The 27,404-nt window shown below is 33.3% G+C and overlaps 2 protein-coding genes across 2 annotated transcripts; both read right to left on the reverse strand.

The window, feature by feature from the left end:
* Positions 1 to 12,301: 12,301 nt before the first annotated feature.
* LOC104096632 (phosphoenolpyruvate carboxylase kinase 1-like) lies at positions 12,302 to 14,452 on the reverse strand. The gene is made up of 3 exons (XM_009603040.4): positions 13,966 to 14,452; positions 13,310 to 13,748; positions 12,302 to 12,706 (listed from the first exon to the last, which is right to left on the reverse strand). Exons 1-3 carry the CDS (start codon positions 14,308 to 14,310, stop codon positions 12,654 to 12,656), a joined length of 837 nt encoding a protein of 278 aa, XP_009601335.1. The 5' UTR covers positions 14,311 to 14,452; the 3' UTR covers positions 12,302 to 12,653.
* A 3,578-nt stretch (positions 14,453 to 18,030) lies between these two features.
* On the reverse strand, positions 18,031 to 23,361 carry LOC104096647 (serine/threonine-protein phosphatase PP1-like). Its single transcript, XM_009603052.4, has 4 exons — positions 22,912 to 23,361; positions 19,488 to 20,047; positions 19,192 to 19,410; positions 18,031 to 18,403 (listed from the first exon to the last, which is right to left on the reverse strand). The coding sequence occupies exons 1-4, from the start codon at positions 23,084 to 23,086 to the stop codon at positions 18,380 to 18,382; spliced, it is 978 nt and encodes a 325-aa protein (XP_009601347.1). The 5' UTR covers positions 23,087 to 23,361; the 3' UTR covers positions 18,031 to 18,379.
* Positions 23,362 to 27,404: the final 4,043 nt, after the last annotated feature.

The following is a 27,404-nucleotide window of genomic DNA, read 5'->3' on the forward strand; positions in this document are numbered from 1 at the left end:
TATAGTCGAAATAATTGCATAAAGTGTGCCCAGATAAGAAATCAAAGTATACTTGCCTTTGTTTGGTTTCCATTTTTAATTATTTTCCTCAAGTAATTTCTTTTATTCATATAGCTCCTTTTACTTCTGTTGGTATGTAACCTTTCATCTAACTTGTAGGACATTAATAGAAGACTATTTTTTCACAACAAGAACTTTCTCTAATCACTTTTTATGCTGGCTGCTATACTCATTAAAGTTGACAATAATTGATTCTTCTCTTTTCCATCTTTTTTTGTTTCTTTTGGAGGGGAAAAAAGCAAGCAGGTAAACTTAAAATGGTACCGAGTTTCTATCCTTTAGAATCAAATACAATCTTTATATTTTGAAGTATTGAAGGCAGTTTTTAAGCTTGTTTTAATCTAGAGGATTAATGATTGATTGTTATCCACGGCCTATGTAGTATCTACTGCAACCGAGTCACTGACATATACTTTCTTTAGTAAGAAAGTTTTGTTTTTGAAAAGATTTACCAAAGGACCAAGCTTCACATATATGGTATTGTCTAGGACCCTGGGGATAAAAGTGTAATACAAATATTCGAAGAAGACAATAGGAGAGTCCTTGAAAAGAAAGGTGTAACAAGTGATTAAGATGTTCAGCCGGAAAATCTTAATAGCTTAGTTGGTTAATTATCCAAACTTTCATTTTATTGGTTGAGCCCGATTCTTTCTCCTATTTCCTCCTACACACTTTATAATATTTAAATAATAAATAATTAAAAAAATCTGTTCAACGCAACTTTGCTTAACCTAAATGGTTTTAAGCCAAAAAAAAGTACTTCATCATGATGTTTACTTAGTACCCAACAAGTTTGGATAAGATCGCATAAATGAAATGATAGTTTGATAAGAAATAGATTTAATCGATAAAAATATCTGTTCTTTTTATAAATATTAGTTTAAGTATACACGTGTTGCATTGTTTATCAAGTAGAAATGTATACATTAACGTTAAAATAAAATATAATTTATTTAAATAATAAAAATAATTTTCTCAAACCAACATAATAATTGTATTCAAAATCTTCTAAATATGTATAAATGATGAATTTAGTTAAATTAGTTGTACATTATTTTGTAATTATACATATCTTATAATATGATATATAAATATGCTAAATTGTATCCTACCTGATATCTATTTATGGATACATTTTTTATTCTGTTATTTCATCCTTATTTCTTAAAGTTTGTATTTAAAACAATTTAATTCTGATTTTTTTTAATTCAAATACTTAATTATTTTTTTAATCACTAAAGAAATAATTTATTTTTTTAGGATTCAAATTATGAATATTAGTTCCTGCTATATGTTAAATATTTAATTATAACTATATCTTTATCCACAAAAACTCTTGTCAAACGATGAAAAATCGAACTTTTGCATTTTATGTTTGTCGTAGTGTTAGTAAATGACTTTTGTCAATCACTTTTCTTTCTTTCTTTATCTTGCTATTATTAAATATTTTTCTAATTATATTTTAAAATATATATTAGTATTTATATCTAAGCAAATTATTGATCGAAAAATAAAATTAATAGTGAGTGGACCAATCTCACGTAGACTACTAATAGTATTTATAGGCTAATTACTAATTTGGGATAAAGAAAAAGGAAAAATACTTCCTATTTCTTTAATATTTTCTTTATTTTATTTTGTTTGCATCATAATTGTTCACCTAAAATTTAGCACAATTGTACAATCTTTTTTGCACTAAAAAATGTTCAATTATAGAAATTCATACGCATAAAAATTTGATGCTATTTAATCATACTTTAATTATAAAATTTATATAAGGTAAACTTTTAATAATTTTAGCATCCTAATTATAAGGACTTCTTAGTTAATAAGAAAGATTTAAGTAATAAATCTGATTTAATTTAAAACTTTTAAATATTAGTTAGGAGAATAATCAAATGACTATTTTGTCTAATGTGAAAGATATTTTAAAAGGCAAAAAATAGCGAACGACATTTCTCTAAGAACCTTCGTACTTTTAATATAGTACTAGTTTTTATGTACGTGCGTTGCACGTGTAACTCGCGTCTTGTTAGTATCAATATTATATACAGCGAGAATAAACTAAGTATAATAGCAATTAACATCCAAATAGATTCAACATGCAGTTGAAATAAAAAAGTGAGTGTAATTACTTAGATGTAATAAGTGAATTTAAATATGTTGGACATCTTACCTAATATCTGTTTATAGACAGTGTTCTTGGTGTATGTCCTTTTCCATCTTGTTTTGTCATGACCAAACCTCTTATTTTTGACATCAATACACCTCTTGAAAGTACAACTTATAGTTACCCATGTGAAAAAATATATTACAGCAACTACATGCTTATGATGAGGATTGTTTGACCATGTGCTTTATTCATTGTCATGAAAAAATATAAACGTATTGATAATTATTTTTTGATGAATTTAAAAGAGCATCTTTTATTTTCTAGAGGCGAAAATTGAATTCTTGGGATAAATAAATGCTTGGAGGTATTTTGGCCTATCATTATATCATTCTTGTACCATTGCAAAAGCCATTTGAAGGATCCAAATTCTTTAGTAACATGATCGATCCATTTTTCTTTAATGCCAACCTGTTGTCACGACCTAAATTCCCTCTGTAAGAGGTCGTGATGACACCTAGTCTCTAAGATTATGTAAGCCTATCAATGCGGAATAATAATAAATATCTAAAATAAATAAACTGCAATTCAAATAATTACAACTCCCAAAACTCGGTAGAAATAAGTCACAAGCTTCTAAGAATTTATTCTCTATGTCTCTATACATCAGAATCTAAAACAAATAAAGAAGACAACATGGTAAGATAGAAGGGGACTCTGGAGTCTGTGGACGCTGGCAGATATACCTCAAAGTCTCCTCGTACAACTAGTTTACTGATGCCTGGTCTGATAAGACATACCTGGATCTGCTCAAAAAGATGTGCAGAAGCGTAGTATGAGTACACCACAGCGGTACCCAGTAAGTGCCAAGCCTAACCTCGGTAGAGTAGTGACGAGGTCAGGTCAGGCCCTACTAAAAAATAAATAATGGCATGGTAAGATGTTTAACAATATAATAAGATAAAATAACAATTAAAATGAATCAAGTAGTATGTCACCATTTAATTACACCAAATAATGGCAATTAATACCTCGTGGAAACAAAACAGAATTCTTTTCAACTTTAAGAAAATCACAACAATAATCAAAGGCAATTGCGGCCATAAATCAATATCAATAAGGGCACTCCCGAGGTACCACCTCGTAGTCCCAAATCATAAATAAGTTCACAATATCTCATTTCCTTATAATACCCGGGAGCCTTCACAATTTATTTTAAAGAAAATATTTTTTTCGAAATAGCATCCCGCATTTTAGCCATCCTCATCACACCGCATGACTTCTAGTAGTTTCCCCTACTAGTCACGCGTATTAAGTCACCCTTATCTCACCGCATGCGTTTAACACCCAAACCTTATACCATCGCATGCGTATCAATATCACAATTTGCATCTCAAGTGCTCAAATACTTCGATTTGCCAAAATAAATCAACAACAATATTTTTCCACAATAAAGAGCTCACGGCTCCATCACAATGGGTATGAAAATATCACCAAAAATATTCGGTAATAAATAACTCAACTAAATAATATTTTAAAATTTTAATACGTTGCTTCAATACCAAATTTAAAATTTCAAATAATTCATATTAATAATATTTAATTTAAGAAAATCAACCTTCAAATAATGCACAGAATAAAAGAAACCAAGTTTCAAATAAACAGGTAAAACAATTAGCAGGAAAAAATCAAGCAAATTTAAAGTATAAATATTTAAATCAATGATGAAAAATATAACAAGGTAAAATTATTTAATTGATATGCAACAACGATCTACACAATTTAAAGACATAATCTTTCACATTTAGCCGTGTACACACTCGTCACCTCGTGTACACGGCTTTTAACACACTTCAATTTATCACTTCAATACCAATCCTAGGAAAAAAATTTCTCACACAAGGTTAGACAAGTCACTTACCTCGACTTGCTCCAATTTAATCACGTATTATGCCTTTTCCTCGATTTTTCGACTCTGATCGACTCGTATCTAGTCATAATTAATTCAATACAGATAACAAAAATTATAAAATCAATTCCATAAGAAAATACTATATTTTTCAATAAAATCCAAAATTAACTCAAAAATTGCCCGTGGGGCTCACGTCTCGGATTCCGAAAATTTTTGAAAATAATCATTACCCATAACCTTATGAACTCAAATATATGACTTATGTCCAATCCCATGCTCAAATTCGTGGTAAAAATCCAAAAATACCAAATTCTAGATTTTCTACCAAAATCTCACAATTTCTACTAATTTTCATGTCTAAATCTATATATAAACCATGTATTTAACTTACAATAGGTGGGAATTAACTTACCTCCAAGTTGCTAGGTGAATGCTCCTCTCAAGAAGCTCCAAAGATCGTCCAAGAATGAAGAAATGAGTAAAAATGCTCAAATCCCTGCTTTAAACACTCACTGCCCAACGATTATCGCGCCCGCGGCAAATTCCTTTGCGCCCGCGGCTTCGCACCCATGGCAAAATCCTTCGCGCCTGCGATGTCTGCACCTGCGATGGATTTTTCGCACCCGCGGCCCTTTTTCCGTATGTGCGATCACACCAGATATCAGCTGCCTCAACTCTTCTTCAAATTTCAAATTCGATCTGTTAACCACCCGGGGCCCTCGAGACCACAACCAATTATACCAACACGTCCCAAAACACATTACGAACTTAGTCGAGCCTTCAAATCATATCAAACAATACTAAAAATACGAATCACACATAGATTCAAGCCTAATGAACTTTAAAATTTTCCATTTCTACAAACGACGCCGGAACCTATCAAATCAAGTCCGATTGATCTCAAATTTTGCACGCAAGTCATAAATGACATAACGGAGTAAGGCTGGCAAGTGGACCAGTCTAGGCCCGGGACCGGCCCGGGACCGCGGGCCAAACGGGCCAGGACTGTTTGGTCCGATTTTAGCGGGCCTGGTCCGGTCTCGTGGGCCGGTCCTATGATTTGGACCCGTCAGGCCCGAGAACGTTTGGCCCGCCAGGGACCGGACCGGGACCGGCCCGGTCCCTTAGTGGGCCTAGCGGGCCCAACGACTATAATATTTTTTAAAAAAAAGTTGGGCTGTCAAAAATAGTCGTTGGCTATTTATGAAATAGCCATTTAACCCCTCAACTTTGTTTTAATCCCAAACTTTTTATAATTACACTTTTTTCCTATTTTTAACTATTAATACCCCATTATTTTTTCTTACAAAATCATCAATCTATCACAATCTCTCTCTAATTTACTTCTATAATTGCTACTATTGCTTACTTTATTGTTACAATTTGTGAAACAATTGTGAAGTTGGTGAATTGAAGTCTTCAACGATAATTAATTTCCAACAAGTTGTTCGTCAATTCGGTAAACTCGTTCCAACTCTTAAGTTTTAATATTATAATTTTATTTGTTTTATTTACTTTGCTTGATTAATTAAGATGGCTTATTCCTTAAAAAAATATGTTTAGTAAAAATAAGAGAATATCGAAGAGTGGTGAATCTAGTGGCCAATATGTTCCTCCTCCACTTCCCCCGGCTCCCCGACCCAAACATGTTACCCGTCCTACACATCCTATTCTTGATAGCGATAATAGTTTATTACAATTTACCGAGAGTCAATTTTTCCATAATATTGCACCCGGTGAATAATTAAACCATGAATATATGAATGCTCTTTATGGTAATCCAACTATTGATGAAAATGATGATGAAGAAATAGATTTTGATGAAACGCAACCGGATGATGATACACTCACTAGTCCTGCTCCTTAAGTTAACCCAACTAATAATAATTTAGATGATCCCCCGTCTGACCCTCCTATTAGTGCCCCTACTTTTTCTAGACAACCTCCTAAACGGGCAGAAACATCTCTTGTTTGGTAATTTTTTTACTCAACTAAGAGAAAAAAATAGGGCTAAGTGTAAAACTTGTGGCAAAGAGTTAGTTTTTCAATATGTTGGAAGTCGGGGGGGGGGACGGAAAGTTTGACTAGACACATATTGCTACACCCTCAAGATAAAGCTAGATATTTTTGTATGAAAGCTTTGGCTGAGGGGAGGGGGGACGGGAAGTTTGACTAGACACATATTGCTACACCCTCAAGATAAAGCTAGATGTTTTCGTATGAAAGCTTTGGCTGAGGGGACAAGTGCACCTAGTCAGGCTGACCTTAGTACCGGGTCAAATCAATTTCAACCGGGAATTAACACTGTTACCGGTGGTATTTTATATTATGATCCAAAAAAAGATCGGGAAGAATTGGTAAAAATGGTCACTGTTATGTGCTTACCCTATAGTTTTCCCTCTAACCCCCACTTTGTGCATTATATTAAAAAAATTTATAATCCTACTTATAAAGGTTTTTCTCGCACAACCGTAAAGAGTGATATTTATAAATATAAACATGAATATGAACAATATTTGCGCTATTTATTTACTCATATAAATTGTCGTCTTGCTATTACAACTGATATTGGTAGAAGTGGTAATGACTGTGATTACCTTACTGTTACCAGTCATTGGATTGATGAGCATTGGTTAATGCAAAAGCGCATTATTGCTTATAGAATAATTAATTCACGTCACACAGGGCAGTTTATTTCTAGCACGATTGCAGATATTTGTAGATATTTTTGCATTAGTGATAAAATAATGTCAGTTTCAATGGATAATACTACTAGTAACACAAATGTTGTAGCCTTGCTTGCCACTATACTAAGTTCTGTATTTAGTAACATTTTTCATGTTAGATGTATTTGTCATATTTACCATTTAATTGTGGGTGATGGTATGCGAATTTTAAATGTTGAAATTGAAAAAGTTAAAATGGCTCTTAATTGGCTTTTTTATTCAAACCGTAGAAGTAGACTTAGAGAATATTTTAAAAGATGTGATGAATTTGGCCTAAGAGAAAGAAAGGTTCCTAAACCTTGTCCAACTAGATGGAATTACATGTATGAAAGTTTAGTTATTGCATATGAATATAGAAACCCGATAAACTCAACGTTTAATGCTCATGTAAGTGATGATGATGAGCACCTTACAAATGCGGATTGGGCTAATGTTAAAATGCTTGTAGATTTTTTAGAAAAATTTCATATTGCTACAAATGAATTTTCTAGGCAACATTATCCTACTATTTCTAACTGTTTAGTTTATATTGCAGAACTTGCAAATTTGTTTGATCATTTTTTAGAGGGTGGGGAAATTTATCAACTTGCTATTGATTCCATGAGAAAAAAGTTTAAAAAATATTTTTTTCCTATTTCCCCTATTTATGGTATTGTTGCATTGTTAAATCCTACTATGAAATTAGGAGGTCCTCAATTTTGGTATGAAACTGTTTATAATGGTTTAGCACTTGAAGATGAGGAGTTGTCTAAACTTCCGAACGCAATTGCCTCAATTAAAATAAATGTTCAAACTATTTATAATGCTTATCAAGTTGCATTAGATCATGCTAGACCAAATGTTCCAACTCCTTCTTCTAGTTCTCAATCATCTAAAAGAACTGCGGGAGTAAGAGCACTTAGTGCTTGGGCAGGGTTCAGGGGTTCTCAAGGTTCTAGTACTAGTGATTTTTCACAACTAAATGAGCTTGAAGTTTATTTATCACAGGGAATTGAGGAAGTGAATCCCGACGGCTTTTTTAATATTTTGGAATGGTGGAAGGACAAAGAAAAACACTTTCCGATTCTTTCAAGGATGGCCCGAGATATTTTAACTATTCAAGCTTCAACAGTGGCATCAGAGAGCGCTTTCAGTCAAGCAAGACTTCAACTCGGTGATTATAGAGCGTCTATGAGGGAGAGCTTGGAAAAATCAGTACTTTTCAGAGATTGGAGAAATTTTGGACTTGCTGAATCACAACCAGAGGTAGACGAAACTTACGAAGAAATACTAGCTGAACTTGCGGAGGATGATGCTTCGCCTGGAAGCGGTGATGAGCAAGCTTCATTTCCGCCACCACCAACGAAAATTCCTCCGGACCTTGAAGGATTTATGAAATTTATAAGAGATACCATGTAAATTAATATGTAACTTGTATTTTGGCACATCTTGATTAGTTTCTTTTTCTTCTCAATGGTGGTATTAGCACCTTGTTGTGCTCATTCCATAGGGAGGAGGAAGACAAAGAAAGATATTGTCATGATTTTTAATGCTATAATAAAAATATAACGCATTGATTTGAATATCTCTTTACAATATTTTTGTTAGAGATGTATAAGCTATATTCGATATACATATATATATAAGCCTATATATATACCATCGAATACGGCTTATATACTATAGTATAGTATAGTATAATATATATATATATATACTATATATACAACTTAAGATATATAAACTATATTCTATATACTATATATACATCTTAAGATATACTATATATACTATACTATATATACATCTTAAGATATATATATATATATATATATATATATATTTATATATCTTAAGATGTATATATATATATACTATAATATACTATATATATATACTATAATATATATACATAGTTTATAAGTCATATTCGATAGTATACATCTTAAGATATACTATATATACATCTTACTATATATATATATATATATATATAGCTTATATATCTTAAGATGTATATACTATACTATATATATATATATATATATATATATATATATATATATATATATATATATATATATATATATATATATATATATATATAGTATATCTTAAGATGTATATATAGTATATTTTAAGATGTATACTATGTATATATAATATAGTATATATAAATTTTAAGATGTATATATAGTATATAAATCGAATATAGCTTATATATCTTTATTACTATTTTTTTTCTCTAACTTCTATAAAAAAAAATATTAAAAATATAAAGTTTCTGTTGGGCCCGTTTAGGCCCGGGACCGGCCCACTTAACCCGGGACCGTTAGTTCGTGATCCCGGTCTCGAGCCGGTTCCAGCAATAAGCCCGCGAAACCCGGGACTGTTTAGGACCGAATCGCATAGGACCGGCTCACTTAGGACCGGGCCCGCGAAGCCCACTTTGGACCGGGCCCGGCCCACTTGCCACCCCTATAACGGAGCTATGAAAATTTTCGGAACTGGATTCTGACTCCGGTATCAAAAAGTCAACTCTCTGGTCAAACTTCCAAACTTAAATTCCTATTTTAGCCATTTCAAGCCTAATTTAACTATGGACTTCCAAATAAAATTCCGAACACGCTCCTAAGTCCAAAATCACCATACGGAGCTGTTGGAATCATTAAAATTCTATTCCGGGGTCGTTTTCTCAAAATGTTGACCGAAGTCAAACTTAGCATTTTAATGCCAGCTTAAGGAACCACGTGTTCCGATTTCCAACCGAACACTTCCAAAACCCAAACCAACCATTCCCGCAAGTCAGAAATTTATAAAAGCACATACGGGGAGTTTTATTTAGGGGAACAGGGTTCTAAAAGTCAAAATAACCGGTTGGGTCATTACACCTGTATTCCAAAAAAATATTTGTAGGTAATCACGCATGTGTAAAAAAGAAATATAGTTATAGAAAATAGACGAAGGTTCATTCTATTTGTAATTAATATTCAGAAGTCCATGTTTTTGGTTTATTATTTTTTTCATCGTTTCATAATATATTATATTATATCATATTGTATTGTATTTATGAATACAACATTTGAATTAATTGTATTATTTGTTGAGATTTATAATATATTTAAGTTTAATTTGACTTTGATATACCGGCAAGTTTGATAAAATACCCTTAATTACTATAATTATTGATTTTAATAATAATTACTAATAAAATAATTTAAGACAAATTATTTGTCCTTATTGATCACCAGCTATGCTTGTACATGTATTAAGTTAATAAATTCATGCAATTCTTAATGAAATTAAACAAGAATAAGATAATAACAAAAATAACTTATTTTTCTTGTTGAGTATTTCATGGCACCACTTTTCTTGAATGAAAATTTCCGCCCTGATGTTTTATCAGTTTTTAGTATTTTAAAATTTAATTACAGAATCGGCTGCTAATAAATACGGTCATGTATTGTCTTAGAAATGTGCTTTTGAAATAATATGTGAAGTTTCATTTTCTTCTATCTTTTCCTGGCATTTGTCTTTCATTTATTTAAATTGTTATTATTGAATTCTTTATCTTCATCATATTACAGGCTTGTTCTTATTTTTATTGGGTTGTTTTACTGCTAATAATATAATTGTATTTTAATAAAATAAGTGAATTTAGTAGTACTCAAGCCGAACTTGAAATAAGTTGTTTTACGTTATTTTATTTATTACCATGTAGTACTTTCTATTTTTTACTTTAGTCTTTATAGTGTAGTTTCATTTATGGAGCCTTCCCTAAGCGTCCAGCTTCTGCTATCCATACTTTTACCAAACCTTGCATCAGATAACTTTAAGGAGGAGCTCGTTAATCAATCTTTTAAGCTATTCTAGGCGATTATATTATTGGTATCTAAGTAGTATCTTATTTGGTATTTGTATTTTCAATTAATGGCTATAAATTTGGAGACATAACTTTAATTGTGCCTATTCCATGTGTGTGCTACATTTTGAACGTTTCTACTCTTATAAAAAAGACTTGAAATAATTAATAGCGCAAGTTCTAACGGAATACCAATAATTAGTGTACTATTGGAGCAAACAAAATTTGCAAAATGTTATAACATGTGCCACGAGAATCATGTTCACCGTATATTTTTAGATATGCTCAAAAGATAGTGAACCACAAACTTACCTATACAAAGAATTTCTAAAGTATTATGTTTGGACGCTCAAAGCAAGAAATGGACAAAAAGAAAAAGCAACGAAGAAAAATCCCCAAGAATTCTAAAACTAAAGGAAACAAAAACCAAAAAGGGAAAAAAAACCTTGTAAGGCAAGAATCTCAAATAGTGTAAATTCTAAACCTAAAAGAAAACGCATGGCAGTTTAAAACTGTCAAGTAGATTAATAAAATATTCTAGTGATATGAGTTAGAGTGCCTAACCAATTTTATGTGACGAATGCAACGATTCAAAATAACCTATACACCATTCGTATATGAGTCAATATTAAACCAATGAACATATATGAGATATTGTAAACAAAAATCATAATTGATAAATATTCAATAATAAAGCACGAACGACCATTATTAAGAATACAGTATATGATAGAAAATTTACCTTAAATCACAAATAAATTTATTTATGCAGACATCAATACTATGAACAGTTTATGATAAAGAATGTAGGATAGTGACTTCTTTTATAGAAGTGTTTAATTCCTCCTTATTCTAATCTGTTTTGGTTCTAAACTTTTTTAACATAAACAAAGTAAAGACACAACGTTACCATAAACTGCGGTATACATTGAATCCTAAACCTACACAAAAGAGACAATAGAAATTGCATCCTAAACAAACACAAAAAGGAAAATGAAAAAAAGACTTACCGTAATTATAAAGTAAGAATCTAAGGAATCCTAAAACAAAATAAACAAATATCACGAAAAACAAATCCAAGAATCCTAAAATTAAAGTAAACAAAAACCAACAAAAAAAAAATCCAAGAACCGTAAAACTATAGGAAACAAAAACAAAAGAGAAAAAAACTGCAAGAATGTCAAACAATGTAAATTCTAAAGAATTCTAAACCTAAAAGAAAGCACATGTTAGTTTTAATTTTGCTAAAAAATAATAATTAATAATTACAATTACAAGTATATCCAACATATAATGCACTTATGAAGGATAAAAAAAGCGAATAATATTTCGATAAGGCCTACGCATTTTAATATAGTATAGATATAAATATAGATAGGATACATTTACAGTATAAGAATATTTATAAATTAAGTCATTTATAAAAGTAACTATAAATAAATTTTAATTAATAAACTTGTAAAAATGATAGCTAACTGATTATTATAGGTTAAAACTACATCAATAGTGTAAAAAATCTCTACACTGGTAATGCATATAATTTAAAACTTATATGCATCATGGCCAAAAAATATGATCTCTTAAACAACCTTTTGGCAACTGAATATACGTCAGGGGCAATATCTTCTTTCTAAATTAGACAAAAAGGAATATAAAAATGATGATAATTTAGCAAAATATCCCCAAAAAAAGAAGGTAATACATGTCATCTCCTTTCCCATTCGCAAACAGAAAAATACAGTGCAGGAAGGGAATATAATGGAAATTGCATTCAAACCTCGCAAATATCAACTGTTAATTTCACGCAGATGGAAGCCCACAAAGATAACTAGGTAAGAAGGTAGGTAGTTACTAGTTACTAGGCTGGTGGCTATACAGTAAATGGAGCAATACTAGTATTTACTAGGAGTAACTAATTCTATCTAGACGAACAGATTGCTCTCATTGCGGACCGAAAATTCCGATCGGTATGATCTTTTATCGGCAGACGCAAATCTCCTCAAGCTAAAATAGCGCAACTGTTCTAGTTTCTCCATTGCTAGTCACCCATGTGTGCCCTGTTTATCACCGCCACATTAACACAATTTAGTACCAGTAACTACAATAACAATAAATGGATATCAAAAACCAAGAACAATGATAAATATACAAATGACTGCTAAAAAGATCTACCTAAAATTATTTTAAAGGATAAAGTTAAATACATTGAGTGGAAAGATTTTTCTTTGACACTATCATTGAACTTTATCACAAGTTGGTTAATATTTTTACCAGATTACTAACTAAAATTATGTAACAAATTTATCTATGGTTGTCTATCTGTGTATAAGATTAAACTCTATTAAAAACAATATGAGTCTAAGGTTATTCTGAGAGTTGGTCAAAGTCAAACTGATAGTCAATCCATAAGTGAGGAAGTGGATAAGAGATCTCAAAATTCAAAGAAAGCAAAAGAACAACTAACAGGGGAGTGAAATAGACGACGTTACTAAATCTTCCGGTTAATTAGGATATACGGAAAGATTGAAGTGCTAAGTAAAATCAAATTTACTAATCGACGTAATCAAATTTGAGATAACAAAAGTTTGATCATAGTAAAAGGTAGTAGTAGAGTCAATACAAGCTTATAAAAAATGATATGGTAGGAGAAGTACACTTACTAAGGACTTGTTCAGCAGAGAATCTTCTAGAAACGTCTTTAGAGAGCATTCTCCGAAGCAAATCCTTCGCAGCCGGCGACACCGACTGAAAGATCCTAGTCGGAAATCTAAGGTTCGCTCTGAGAACAGCCTCGAAGATCTCCGTAGCCGATTCCCCATAAAAAGGCGGGATTCCGGCAAGCATTATATACATAATAACACCAGCACTCCAAATATCAACCTTCTCACTGTAGTTCCTACCAGCTAAAACCTCCGGCGCCACGTAATACGGCGTTCCAACCACGCCGCTCATCAGCTGCCCCTCACGGAACCACTCAGCCGAGCCAAAATCAGCCAATTTCAGCTCGTTTGAGTTGTTGTACAAAATGTTATCCGGTTTGATGTCCCTGTGAGCAATGCCGAGCCGGTGACAGTGCGCTATTGCCTTCATCAGTGGTACCTATACATACATTATGCAGAAAATTTATCAGTAATTACGAAAAACTAAAATAAAAAAGCCGATTATGAATTCTATTTACTTTCTCCTCCAATTTTCGAAAATTCAACAAGGTGCTGCTTCGTAGATCGTTCCTGATTCAAGCCATTATACGAAGCAAAAGTAAAATTTCCCCTTTTTGATCAGCAACGAGTGAGATTGTGGTGATCTGGAAGAGTACCATAACATCAACGGCTTCAGACTCGGAGAAAACCGGTTGGCTACTGAGGCGTCGGAACAAATCGCCAGAGTTGCAGAGCTCTAAAACCATATCGAGGTGAGTATCTTCCTCGTAGACATCGAAGAGACGAACAATGTAAGGATTCGGCGAAAGCAAGTGCATGATTTTAGCTTCGTTGTAAAGGCATTGCCGGTCGATGGAGTCATCGGCGATGAGGCGCTTGTCGATGGACTTGACGGCGAATAGATCGCCGGTCGCCGCCGAGTAACACTTGTAAACGGCGCCGAATCGTCCCCTTCCTAACTCCTCGCTCACACGATAATTTCGCTTTAGTGACTCGCTCATTCCGTTTATTTTGTTTTTTACTTATTTTTGGACTAGTATTTTTTCGTTCATAGGGGTTGGTTTTATAGAAGAGAGGGTGTAGGAATTTTATGGAAGAATATTCGGTGGCGGGGTTTGGCCAATGAGATGCAGCCATTTGGAGATTTTTAACGGATTTGGAAGACGGCGTTAACTCTCAAGGAAGATTATAATCTTAACGGAAGATTAATAGTATCATTGATTTCCTATCTTTTAGGCACACAATTCGTTCTAACAACTTACTTATCTTCCTTATAACCAATTTATACTTACTCTAAACAGTTACTTAGCTTTAGATAACTAGTAGCTGAAAAATCGTTGCACTAAAATTATACTCACGACGGTATACATAATATGTTAATGATACTCTAGTTATCTTCATAGAAAAATAAAGGTGTTTAACTTAAGCAGTCAAAGAAATTCACAAATTTTTTTTTTGAAAAGGCGGAGAAGATAATTTGAAAGGATGTAAGAGGAAAGGAATATAAATCATTTTCAAAATTATTGTGAAAGATTACACTGAATTAATTAACACGAACTGATTATTCATAAATCATAATACGACCTCAAGTTTTATTCTTATTCTTATTATTTTAACTATTTCAACATAGTATTTATAACAATTTTTGTGATTTCGAAAATATTTCTTGAAAAGATTCTGCTAATCACAAAAGGCAATTTAAAGTAAATAGCAATTAAGGATATGAAAATTTTTCTATTAACTCGCTGTCTGTGCTAGTAAATATTTAAATCTGTCCTTTTACGAGAAGAGAATTTATTGTTACCCTTAATTAGCCAAAGAAAAGGTAAAGATAATAGGTGAACGGTCGTTAGCTGAAAGCAAAAAATTACTATAGTACTATAGGGTATAGGGAAAAGTAGGAAAAGCCCTAAGAGTTGGCGATAATCACGGAACTACGAAATTTGAAATTCCGTACAGATCGGGTATGACTTTGATTACGTCCCGTCGTAAGGATTAAGGTATATCCAGAAGACTGTTGGGGTCCAACTTCCTTGTGGTCTGTGGACTTGAGGTTTACTTGTTTGTTTTGTTCTATATTTTTGGTGATAATATTACTGTTGACAACATAAAATAAAATTCTTTTATCGTAATTTTTTGAAATTATTTTAAATATGTGAAAGTATTAACTATTGTAACCTTTTATATTATTTCGAAATATGTAAATCTTATTTTAAGAAAAACTGAAATTTATAACTGGATTCACATTGTGGCATTTCTTCTAAGTAAGTACTGAATTTAATTTGCTGCAAAACTTATCCAAAATTTTGAAATTTTTAACCAAATACAATTAGAGAAAAGCTTTTAAATTTTGGAAAAAACTGAAAAGACCACTAGAGTAGTTTTTTCGCAAAAACTAAAAAAGTTTCCGGGCTAAGCAAAGGGCAGAGTTTTAAGTCAGACTGTCAAACCATAAAATAAAAAGTTACTCGAAACTCCTCTGGCGCATCTTCTCGCCTGCACAAGCAAGCAAATTAGCTCTCTCATTCTCTTATTATGTTGGTAGGTCGTTTGAAAAAAATAAAATTAATTTTTTTCATCACATATATTTGAAGCAAACGTCTTTGATCCTCGTACTTCAAACCTCAAGTAAAATAGAACGAAAGAGTAGTATTTAAGTTCGTCAAATGTGAGACTATTGCACTTTTTGTCATTTGCCAGTGCAAATACTTGAAGTGGGCTTGTTGGCCTGTATGTGGTCCACATGAGTTTTATGTGGCGCATTGATTTGAACCCTTTCAGAAGTTATAAAGCCAAAACCAGAGTCTCGTTAGCCTTTGATTACTCTCAACGGTTAGCAAAAGGAGGAGTTTGAATGCTATTGGGGCACAAAAGTTACTTTGGTAGTAAAATGTGATTTGGTTTCCCACAACTGTTAGTTCATTGAATGTATCTTAATCTTAAACCACCAATTATTATAATGCTAATAACCCCATAAATTGCTTTATTTAATAATATTAAAACGTTCAGTCTCAAAGAAATATATAAGAAAATATTGCAAACATTGGGTGGAGTAAGTTTTCTAGCATATATGGATAGGACACCAAAGCAAATTCCGAGAATAAAATAATATTCATGAATTTTTTGTGTCTTATACGATAAGAGGAAAAAAATTCAAAAGAAGCAACATTGAAAGTGAAAGTTCCTCTCCCCCCCCCCCCCCCCCCACAACCCCACAAAATTCTTTTTGTCTTTGTGAGTATAGTGGAAAGATCACTTATCATTTTGGGGTCGTCTGAATGGATGTATTAAGTAAAATAATATATGCATTACTTTTTGTATTATTAATTCCTGGTAGTATTTTTTAACATATGAATAATGTTATACACTCTATTTAGTACTATTTATATACATAACAAACAATAGCATTACCAATACCAGAATTTTATAAAGACAGAATGCCCTTTCAAAACCTTTTCTAAATCCTTTCCTACGTTTTTGGAGGGTTTTGTAAACAAATGATTTTTAAACAAAAAATTATACAATGCATGCTTATTTTAATACATCAAACCAAACAATCGAAAACTAAACAATCGACGAGAAATAATCTCAGTATAATTAATTCAGGTTTAACTAATTCCAGCATAACTAATCTCAACATTACTACTACTATACCATATTCAGTACTATTCTTATATATCCCATACCAAACGACCCTTGTGTATATGGACAACTGCATATGGAATATGTCTCACTCACAAAACTCTGAGATTCCAATATGAACTTTGTTTTCTGAGAATATGAAAATACTTCTACTATTAGTCCATCATTTAGCAATGAAAGGTTAAACTATAAGTCAGAATAAGTTCCTTACTGTCGGTAGTTCCTATTTGCAAGATAAAAGGATAATATATCTAGGCTCTAAATGATCAGAACACTATTAAAACGTAAAGAAAATATGGCATAACAAAATATAAATTACTTTAATGTATAAGTTTTCGACTTTTCTATCCCTATGTGATATGCAGCCAATATATCTCACAGCAAAAGCAATTGATAAGTCATTCTACTAATATTTGAATGGTCCGAAGACCCTATAGAGCATTCAATCTCTTCAAAATCAAAATTGGACCATTTAAACAAACTGTAATAGGTGCCATCAACCACAAATTTTGTGTTCATTGGATATTAACAATTGGAGAAAGTTCTTTTGAGTGCCTTTTGGGAGAAGCAAAGGGTTTAAACGTTTAGCTTATTTTCGTATTAAGAAAAGGATTTAGGTTGAAGTACAACGTGAGGTACAAAAGCAAGGACAATGACACGGAAAAAGCAGATTTCGACAACTTTGGCTTAGCAAAGACAACAGTCACATGTGCAACAAGATCAATTGTTGGACCAGTACTAGATTGTATACTCCAGTTTAAAATTAAAAGTTATTCAAAAATTTTTAAAGATAAGAATGATGTCATTCTTTTGGTCAAAAAGAATGTCATACAAAAAGGTGAAAGCACCGTTAGAAAATTTGCCCCTTCCATTATTTTTTAACTTGGTTTTGTTAGCGAGACTAAAGGTGCTCCACTTTAGCAAAGTCAAGGAATTAAAAATGCTCTCGGTTATATTTGAAAGACAAAAATGAACCTACTACCATAGATAAGGGACAATTTGAGTCAAAAACCCTACTTTAGGGTTCAATTGATAGTTTAATAATTCATCAGTTTAAAAAGTAATTGAAGACAAACAGCTAACTCAACAGAAGGTTGAACCACTAGAAGAGAAACATAAGAATCAAAGAGAACAGAGATTCAAGACATTTAACACAAAGGGTAACCTTTTTTCCCTGTATCAGACTGCAGCAGGAAAGATCCCTGAATAGACTAAAAGGGTTAGAAAATCTTTTGTTGGTGAACCATAGAGCTCGCCTCACTGGATTGGTTTATATTATACATGACAAATCAAAATTATTACAGATTTCCCGATTCGAATCTTAGGAATGCATATTCTTCTCTACTGCAATGCTTCCAAACCCGAGCCTCCATCTACATGTGATGGAGCTAAGAGAGGTAGTTGACGTTGATACTGGATTTGTTCATCTCATCCAATTTTCCCAAGAAATGACTGCAACGAAGTTTAGATAATCATTGTTAAAGTGGCTTTATGAGGCACAATCACATCAGTGTCATCGAGTGACCGTCAACTGTGTTAAATACCTTAATTTTACAAGCAACTACACAATAAAACAGATGCAACATCTATATAATCGCCTTGACTGAATTGCACATCTGAGATCATGAGACGGCTTGATATAGTAATTATATTCCCCAAGTAGCCTACACAATGATCTTTTGATGCCTAGAGACATTGACCAAATGCGGCAAAAATACAATTCTCTTACCCATCCAATAAGGAAACAGGGAAAGAACAAAGATCCAGGAGTGACGTTCTTGCATTATGACTTCAAGGGACACATTATTCTCTTGAATACTGATCAAAATTTGATGGTGGTGAAAAATAATAAAACACCTTTTACTTTATTGATGATTCGTGTATGGGAGTCAAAACAACAAAAGCAGGCTATAAGTTCACATTTGAAATTTCTCCTGTTAAAGAATAATTGAAATTAGTCCGAATGGATTTCAGATAGTTTGTCTATTGAAATTCTAACCCCTATTTTTATTTCTTCCTAAAGAGAGACTACAGAAGGAACTGAGAAAAATGGGTTCTACAAACTTTATCTAGCGCTTGAAAATAGAGGACCGAAATTTCCTGGGCACTTTTACTAAAAATGCTAACCCTTTGACTTATGCACTTGCAATAGATGGTGGGTTGTCTAATATCTGTTAAATAAATCATGCATACCAATAGGATCGACAAGTAAAAGTTGCCTCTTGCAGATATAGGTTTACCTTTGATTTTGCAGGAGTTGCATTTTTAGCAGTAGTAGTGCTCCCAAATCCAAACTTTGGCTTCTTCTCTGCGGGCTTTAATATCTGAAAAGAACACATCAGGGTCTCATCCACACTCATCATAGCACCAGCATTGTCAAACTCTCCACAATAATTAGGGGCTGAGAAAATCGTCACAAGTTGTCTATCAGCAAAAAATTCATATCCATCTTCCACAACCTGCAGTTACGCACATAGCCAGTAAGATTAAAGAAACAAAATTCCAGAAAACTTTATAAGTAATATCTAGTTCAAACCTGGTGGGCACGACAAACAAGATCAAGATCTAGCTTCTGAAGAAACTCTGTGACCTTATCAGGGCCAAAGGTGTAAGAAACTCCCCGGTCATTCATTCCCCACCCTTTAACTTCTTTACTAGGATCTGACCAGAGAAGATCACAGAGCAACCCAGTTTCAGGAACATCAGTTGGTCGTTGAAGGTTCCTTATCTGATCCAAATGGTTAAGATCAGGAGAGAGTCCACCATGCATGCACAATATCTTTTCATCAATCAGAGCTGCCACAGGGAGACAGTTAAAACAATCTGTGAATACTTTCCATAGACGAACATTGAACCTTCGTTTGCACTCATCATAGAATCCATATATACGATTCACGGAAGCACATTCATGGTTTCCCCTCAAAAGAAAAAAGTTCTCAGGGTACTTTATTTTATATGCAAGAAGAAGGCATATCGTTTCCAGACTTTGCTTCCCCCTATCAACATAATCACCCAAGAACAGGTAATTGGATTTTGGAGGTAATCCACCATATTCAAACAGCCTCAGTAGATCTGAATATTGACCATGGATATCCCCTGACCACATAATGCAAAGGAAAAATTAGCTAAAGCAAGTGTTTACCAAAAACATACTTCTTTTTTTTTTTCTTTTGTGGGGCCGGGCGGGGGGGGGGGGGGGTGTTTAGGGGATTGAGAGACAAAAATCTTGGTCAATATGAAATAACAGATGAGATGCAACAGAAGTAAAGCAAGATAGAAATCTATGAAACAACAGAATTCAGCAAATGAAATGCATGGGGATTTGGGGGGGGATGTCACAGTGAGCAGGATGCATGTACAACTTGAAGCACAGGATACAACAGCTCTTTCAGCAAAGTTCTTTCAGTCAGAGGAAATAACGATGACCTCACCGATTGGTCTAACTAGATGGCGTCATTGCCGATATCTTGGTGATATTAGAAATTGATTGACAATATTTGCTAAATTATTCCCAGCAGGACCAATTATCCAAAGAACATTAAAGCTAGAACTCTTCAGTTGAATCACACAGATCTAAATGCAATTAAAACAGAAGTCGTCAACTGTGAACTTTAACCACAACAGAAGGTATTAACTTACTTTGTGGGTACTACTAACACAATAAAATACAAGAGCATACATCATTACCCAACCAAACCAGCTTAGAGTCAATGAGTTCACCTAAATAACTGAAAGTGTAAATAGATGATGCATTTCTAACTATCACCAACCACCATTTTTCCAAACCCAAACTCCCAAAGATACCATTTGCTTGTTGTACAACTCTTCTTAAAATATCATCACGTGAACGCTGCAGAAAGACTACACTTCAGTAGATTTCTCCAAGAGCGTATGCTTATGCTCATTGTTCCAATCCCTCCCGACAAGAGATGCCTTTGAAAACACGCAGCACTGTGATTGGAGTACTTTTGTGGTTTAAACATACAGGAAGGTAACCAAATGGACACAACCACTGACCTATAGACCGGGCACGGTACTTGCTTAATTGATCAAGGTAGGTGCATCCAATCTCAGGAAAGGGTCAAAACAAAACACTGAGTGGATAAATCAAACTGAATAAGAAATTCAAGGAAAGGAAATTACCTAAAATACTATGTTGCTATTTCTAATTAAGATTTAGTTCATTTCTCGACATTGTTACTTGCACTTTTAACAGGACGACAAAGCTAAAAGTTTTTAGTGTAGGTACATCTCCCAACCATTGAAGAGAAAAGAGAATAAGCAAACCTAGAGATACTGCTAGCTCATGCCTTAATTGGATAATGTAAACATGCAAGTTTAGTTGGAAACAAAAGATATGATAAGGGTCATAGATATATCATGTCACGTGGTTTATTAGACAACACAATCACCCACGATAGTGACTCCATGGTAACTGTACTCTGGCAACTATGGCAATTTAAAAAGGCAATTTGATTAGCTTAGGAACTCATAATTGGCAAATGGATAAATATCAAATGGGTAAAAAAGAAAGAAACACTCGACATGTTCACTAGTCAAAGGAGTTAAATCACATAATGGAGGACAGAACATGATAACAGCACTTAATCTTGCAATTGATGAATAAACTCCCTCCCTCCCCTCCCTCCCTCCCTCCCTCCCTCTTGGTTGGGATGGGTTCGTGGGGTAGAAGAAGGAACTAAAAATGTGCACTTGGAGGCAGCTAATGCAAATTCAACCATAGCTAACCTAACTTTAATTACTGTAAATCTGCTTAACATTAAATATAACAAATTTAAATATCAATTAGATGCCCTTCAGGAGAGCAACTCATGCCCGACTCCACAGCGTTCAGTTTGACCAGATAAGAGAAAAAAATAAAGGACTGCTAAAAGATGTCATCCACTCTGGATAATAAATTTGAGGAGAGAAATTAGGTGTGCACGAGGAGAGGCAGAAAAAGATGAGCCGTAGGGGTATTTTCCTAGTTCCATTAAGAAGTAAAAAGGAAATAGAAAGCAGAGGGGACACATTTTTCACATAAGGCAAGTAATCCAAACATTTACCTTTCTAGGCACATCTTGTCCCGTGGACCAGAGTCCAGACATAGTGTTGATGAGAAGCCCTTTACTCTGGCTTAGGCAGATTAAGAGGAGCAAGGACTACTCAAGATACTCTCAGAGGAATGATCAATAATAAAGTGGGAAGAGCACCATGAATGAGATTATCAGCCGAAGGCCAATTTCAATATTTGATATGCCAGGTGTAGACAACTAGAGAGAAACTGTCCAATTATATAAAATATAAGTAATAAGAACAAAACCACTTAGCAGTAAGAGGTATTATTCACAGATAAGGGTTTAATCCTCGTGCTATCACCCTACGCACTAGAATTGAGCTCATCTATCAAGTACTAGCAGGGCGTCCGGAATACAAATTATCTCTAAAGCAAGCCGATTCCTTCCTACCCATACTCTTCTTGCTAACTAAAAACTATTGGCCTCATAGATTAAGTTGAATACAACAACTCTAATCCATACTAGGCAGTAATAATAACCTTCAAACTAATTATGAACATCACTATATTGATGCAATTTGGGTGCATTTGACATGGAGGGGAAATGGACTTCGTAGAAAATGTTTTACCTTGAAATTTATCTTGTGGACCATTTTCCCGTGCTTAGTTGCATATAAAGTAAGTGACGCATGAGAAAATCATACACCTTAGCATTGATTATAGTAACAGAACGTAACCCTAACGAAGACCAAAGCAAGACTTATCCCCTTTAAACCGCTCAAAGCCATTTCCAGTCAACAACCAAATATTAAATTTTAAGAAGTTGCAGAATCAACTAAAACTCAATACAAGGAACTCCAATTCCACTCAAATAAAAATAGTAACAATCAAATTGAAAGTAACAAAAAAAATCCCACAAAAATCTAAAGCTAAGGAATAGTACCGCAGATCTTGATGGGTGCGTCGAGCTCAAGAAGATTGGGCTGCTGCAACAAAATTTCTTTGGACTTGAGACAAAGGTGTCTGATTTCTGCCTCAGAAAGTTGGACTTGTTTACCAGGCCTACCCCGAACTTCAAGCAACCGATTGATTATATCATCAAGTGCTAAAGAATCCATATTTCTTGCTTTCCTTCTAAACTTCGCATATAACAGAAAGGAATAAACTTCACATATATGTCAAGATTGATAAACAAGAATAACAAGTAGAATAAAGTGTAGTGGACAAGTAGATTAGCAGAGAGAGAGAGAGAGCTTTTTGAACTTTTAGCTGTTTTTGAGAGAGATTTTGAAAATGGCTTTTATTGAGTGGGAAACATTCGTGTCTATCTGTGAAGGCGAGAAAAGAGAGAAGAAGAAGAGTTGATGCCTAAAGTAAAGAGAGCGACCCACGTATGTCATTAGGGTAGGGCAACGTCTCTTCATTAATAATTTTGCTCCCACGCGCTCAATCAATTAATGTACTATAATTTCAAACAATTAATTAAAACTATAATAAATTAATACTGCTTGTGTTATAAAATAAAGATTATAAAAGAAATAAACTGAAGACAGGTATAGATGGAGATTGATATTTTATTCAACTTTCAAAGTTAGTTCATAATGAACTGAAAACTACTCTATTTATAGAAGAAAGGAAGCAGCTACGAGGCTTTTCAGGAAGTAGCTGCAAGGCTTTTCTTTAGCTGCTTGTAAGTTGTCTGCATGAGCTGCTTGCAACCTGCATGTTTAATAAGAATCTGGTGCAAATCATTTCATTGAGTTGCTTGCAACCTGCCTGCATCAGTTGCTTGCAACCTGCTTGCATCAGTTGCTTGTAAGTTGTCTGCATGAGCTGCTTGCAACCTACCTGCTTAATAAGAAGTTGTTGCAAATCATTTCATTGAGTTGCTTGCAACCTGCCTGCATCAACTGTTTGTAGATAAATTTCAACAGAGTTACTAAATGGATAATCTTCTTCAGGAAGATTATCTATAGCGGAGTAATGAATGGACATCCACAATATAATATTTTCATAACAGTCCCCCTTACATGTTCATTAAAAAGATAAAGTGACTCGTTAAAACCTTACTAGGAAAAACCCAGTGGAAAAAAACCTAGTGAAGGAAAAATAGTACACATATTTAGTAATACGCATTTCTAACTGCCTCATTAAAAACTTTACAAGAAAAAACCCATGGAAAAAAATCTTAGTAAGGAAAAAAGAGTACAATGTGTATTTCACTCCCCCTGATGAAAATCTTGTTTCAAATATTTGAGTCTCCGCATCTTGTATACGATCTTCTCAAAAATTAAAGTTGGCAAAGACTTAGTGAACAAATCTGTCGGATTGTCACTTGAACGGATTTGTTGCACATCAATGTCACCATTTTTCTGAAGATTATGTGTGGAATAATTTTGGTGAAATGTATTTCGTTCTATCTCCTTTTATAAATCCTCCCTTTTATTGGGCTATGCATGCAACATTATTTTCGTATAAAATTGTGGATCTTTTATCACATTCCAAACCATATTTTTCTCGAATGAAATGAGTCACTGATCCCAACCATACGCATTCCCTACTTGCTTCGTGAATAGCTATTATCTCAGCATGATTTGAAGAAGTAGCAACAATAGATTGCTTTGTGGAGCGCCATGATATGATAGTACCTCCACATGTAAACACGTACCCGGTTTGAGATCGAGTTTTATGAGGATCAGATAAATAACCTGCATCTGCATAACCAACAAGATCTGCACTACCTTTGTTAGCATAAAATAAACCCATATAAAGAGTTCCCTTTAAATATCTCAATATATGCTTAATCCCATTCCAATATCTCCGTGTAGGAGAAGAGCTATATCTTGCCAGTACATTAACAGAAAATGCTATGTCAAACCTTGTAGCATTAGCAAGATACATAAGTGCACCAATTGCACTGAGATAGGGTATTTCAGGACCAGGGAGTTCCTCATCCTCTTCTGGAGGTCGGAACGGGTCCTTATTCACTTCAAGTGATTGAACAATCATTGGTGTACTCAATGGGTGCGCTTTGTCCATGTAAAAGTGTTTTAAGACCCTTTGTGTATAGGTAGATTGATGGATAAAGATCTCGTCTGCTAAATATTGAATTTGCAAACCAAGATAAAGTTTTATATTTCCAATATCTTTCATCTCAAATTCTTTCTTAAGATATTCAATTGCCTTTTGGAGCTCTTCTGGAGTTCCAACAAGATTTATGTCATCAACATAAACAACAAGTATAACAAATTCTGATGCCATTTTCTATATAAAAATACATGTACAAATAACACAATTTATGTAACCTTCTTTCAACAAATATTCACTAAAGCGATTATACCACATGCGCCCAGATTGCTTTAAACCGTACAAAGATCTTTGTAATCTGATTGAATACATTTTCCGAGATTTTGAATTTGCTTCAGGCATTTTAAATCCTTCAAGGATCTTCATATAGAATTAATCAAATGAGTCATATAAGTTATGACTTACATTTAAATGGCATGACATCTTCAGGTGTCTGGACTACATGTCCGATCCTCACAATCTTTTACAATATTGTGCACTATATTGTATCAAATATATCGTCGGCGATCATTTCGTATCAGTTCACAAGCGACATAACTTGTTGAGATCTTATCACTTTCTTTATTTTCACGTACCTGAACTTCTTCTGGAGTTTCATGTAATGTTATGTCGTGGGCTCTTCCAGAGCTTATTTCCTCATTATTATGATCATTTTGATCATTTGCTCCTATTCTTTTCAAGGATTGTTACCTTTGGAACCGATTGGTCTACCACGCTTCATGCGTACAATAAACTCTATCCTTCAGGGACTTTAATTTTAATAGGAGCATTTGCAGCTGAAATATGGTATTTAATTTTAGATCAGCAAATGCTTCTGGCATTTGAATTGAATTATCTTCTAAGCGAGGATCATATTAATGATAATTCGATTCATATAGCATATTTTTCAGTTGTTTTATTCCATCATCCAAATGTTAGAAAAACTAACTCATATCCCCAATCCTCTTTGGGAAACATATCTTTGTGCATTGTGGCAGAGAAATTAATCATATACCACACATCAAAAGTTATTAGATAGTAAAAATATTTGATTTTTGATCCTAAACCAATTGTGAGGAGAGGACTTATCATATTTTGTTGGTCTGATGCATACAAATGTTGTTGTATGCAATTTAGAAAATCTTAGACCAACACATGAGGCTTTGTTCTCATAAGCAATAGTTTAGCTATTAATATGATGTATTCAATGCTAAACTAGCTTGGATATAATCCAGCATCATCAAGATGAACTATCTTGATTTCATAATCTGAAAATTATGCTCTTAATTGAGAAAGACAATTGCAAATGCCAAACTGCAGGTTGATAATAAACATACATGTAACCATCTTATATATGCGTCTATAAGTGGTTCACATGATAAGTGAATGAGCCTATATTCACCTTTTATATATTTCAGAATTGGGAGATTTTAGTCCCAACTTTAGCTGGTATAATCAAGTTATTATGAGAACAAGCAAAACAAGAGAATTCTTGAAGAATATTCTAGTTCTTCAGTATATGCTTATCTGAATTCTCAAATAGCTCATTTAAAAATGGCAAATGAAAACTTCAAGTTTATCATGGCATGTGCTATCTCTAAGTAAACTTCTGGTTTACTATGGCATAAACTTTTGCATCAGTAAACTTTTGATTTACTGTGGCTACTTTTGTATCAGTAAATTTCTGATTTACTGTGACTGCTTTTGCATTAGTAAACTTCTGGTATATTATGATATATGATGTAGTACACATTTGAAGAATAAGGCAGGTATCTTCTCACATACATATTTACCCCATATGATTGTGAAAACATGAAGATTTTCAATCTTTCAATTATTTGTAGTCTAAGTATGATAGTCATGTGTATTAGTAAATTTCGATTTATCATAACATATGCTTTGACCACAATAATGACAAATAAGCTCTTCGGGCGCCTTCCATTTATTGTCCACAATCAAATATTATTCAGACACTACTTGTGTCATGTGTCTTCTAGACAAACAATTAGCTCTTCAGGAGTTTTTGTTATACTACCAAATATTACTCAGACACTTTTGGTGTCATGAGAGAAAATCATAATCAAATGAACAATATAAAGCTAATTCTAAATTTATAAATGACAAAAATTAATAATTTTAATATTTTTACCACTAACTTTGTGACAAATATCTCCTTCAAGGAGAAATATCATTAACATCTGAATATTTTGTATCAATACAGCAACCACATAGTCATTGCATCTTTTAAGGAAAGATACACGAGTTGTTACTTCCTTCGGGGAACTCAATAACTAACCATAATATATTAATGTGGTTGTAGTAGAAAGCATTATACAAGAATGCTTTTGCCTTAGAATGATACTTAATAAA

This window comes from Nicotiana tomentosiformis, chromosome 6 (genome assembly GCF_000390325.3).
Source record: "Nicotiana tomentosiformis chromosome 6, ASM39032v3, whole genome shotgun sequence".
Classification (NCBI taxonomy): domain Eukaryota; kingdom Viridiplantae; phylum Streptophyta; class Magnoliopsida; order Solanales; family Solanaceae; genus Nicotiana; species Nicotiana tomentosiformis.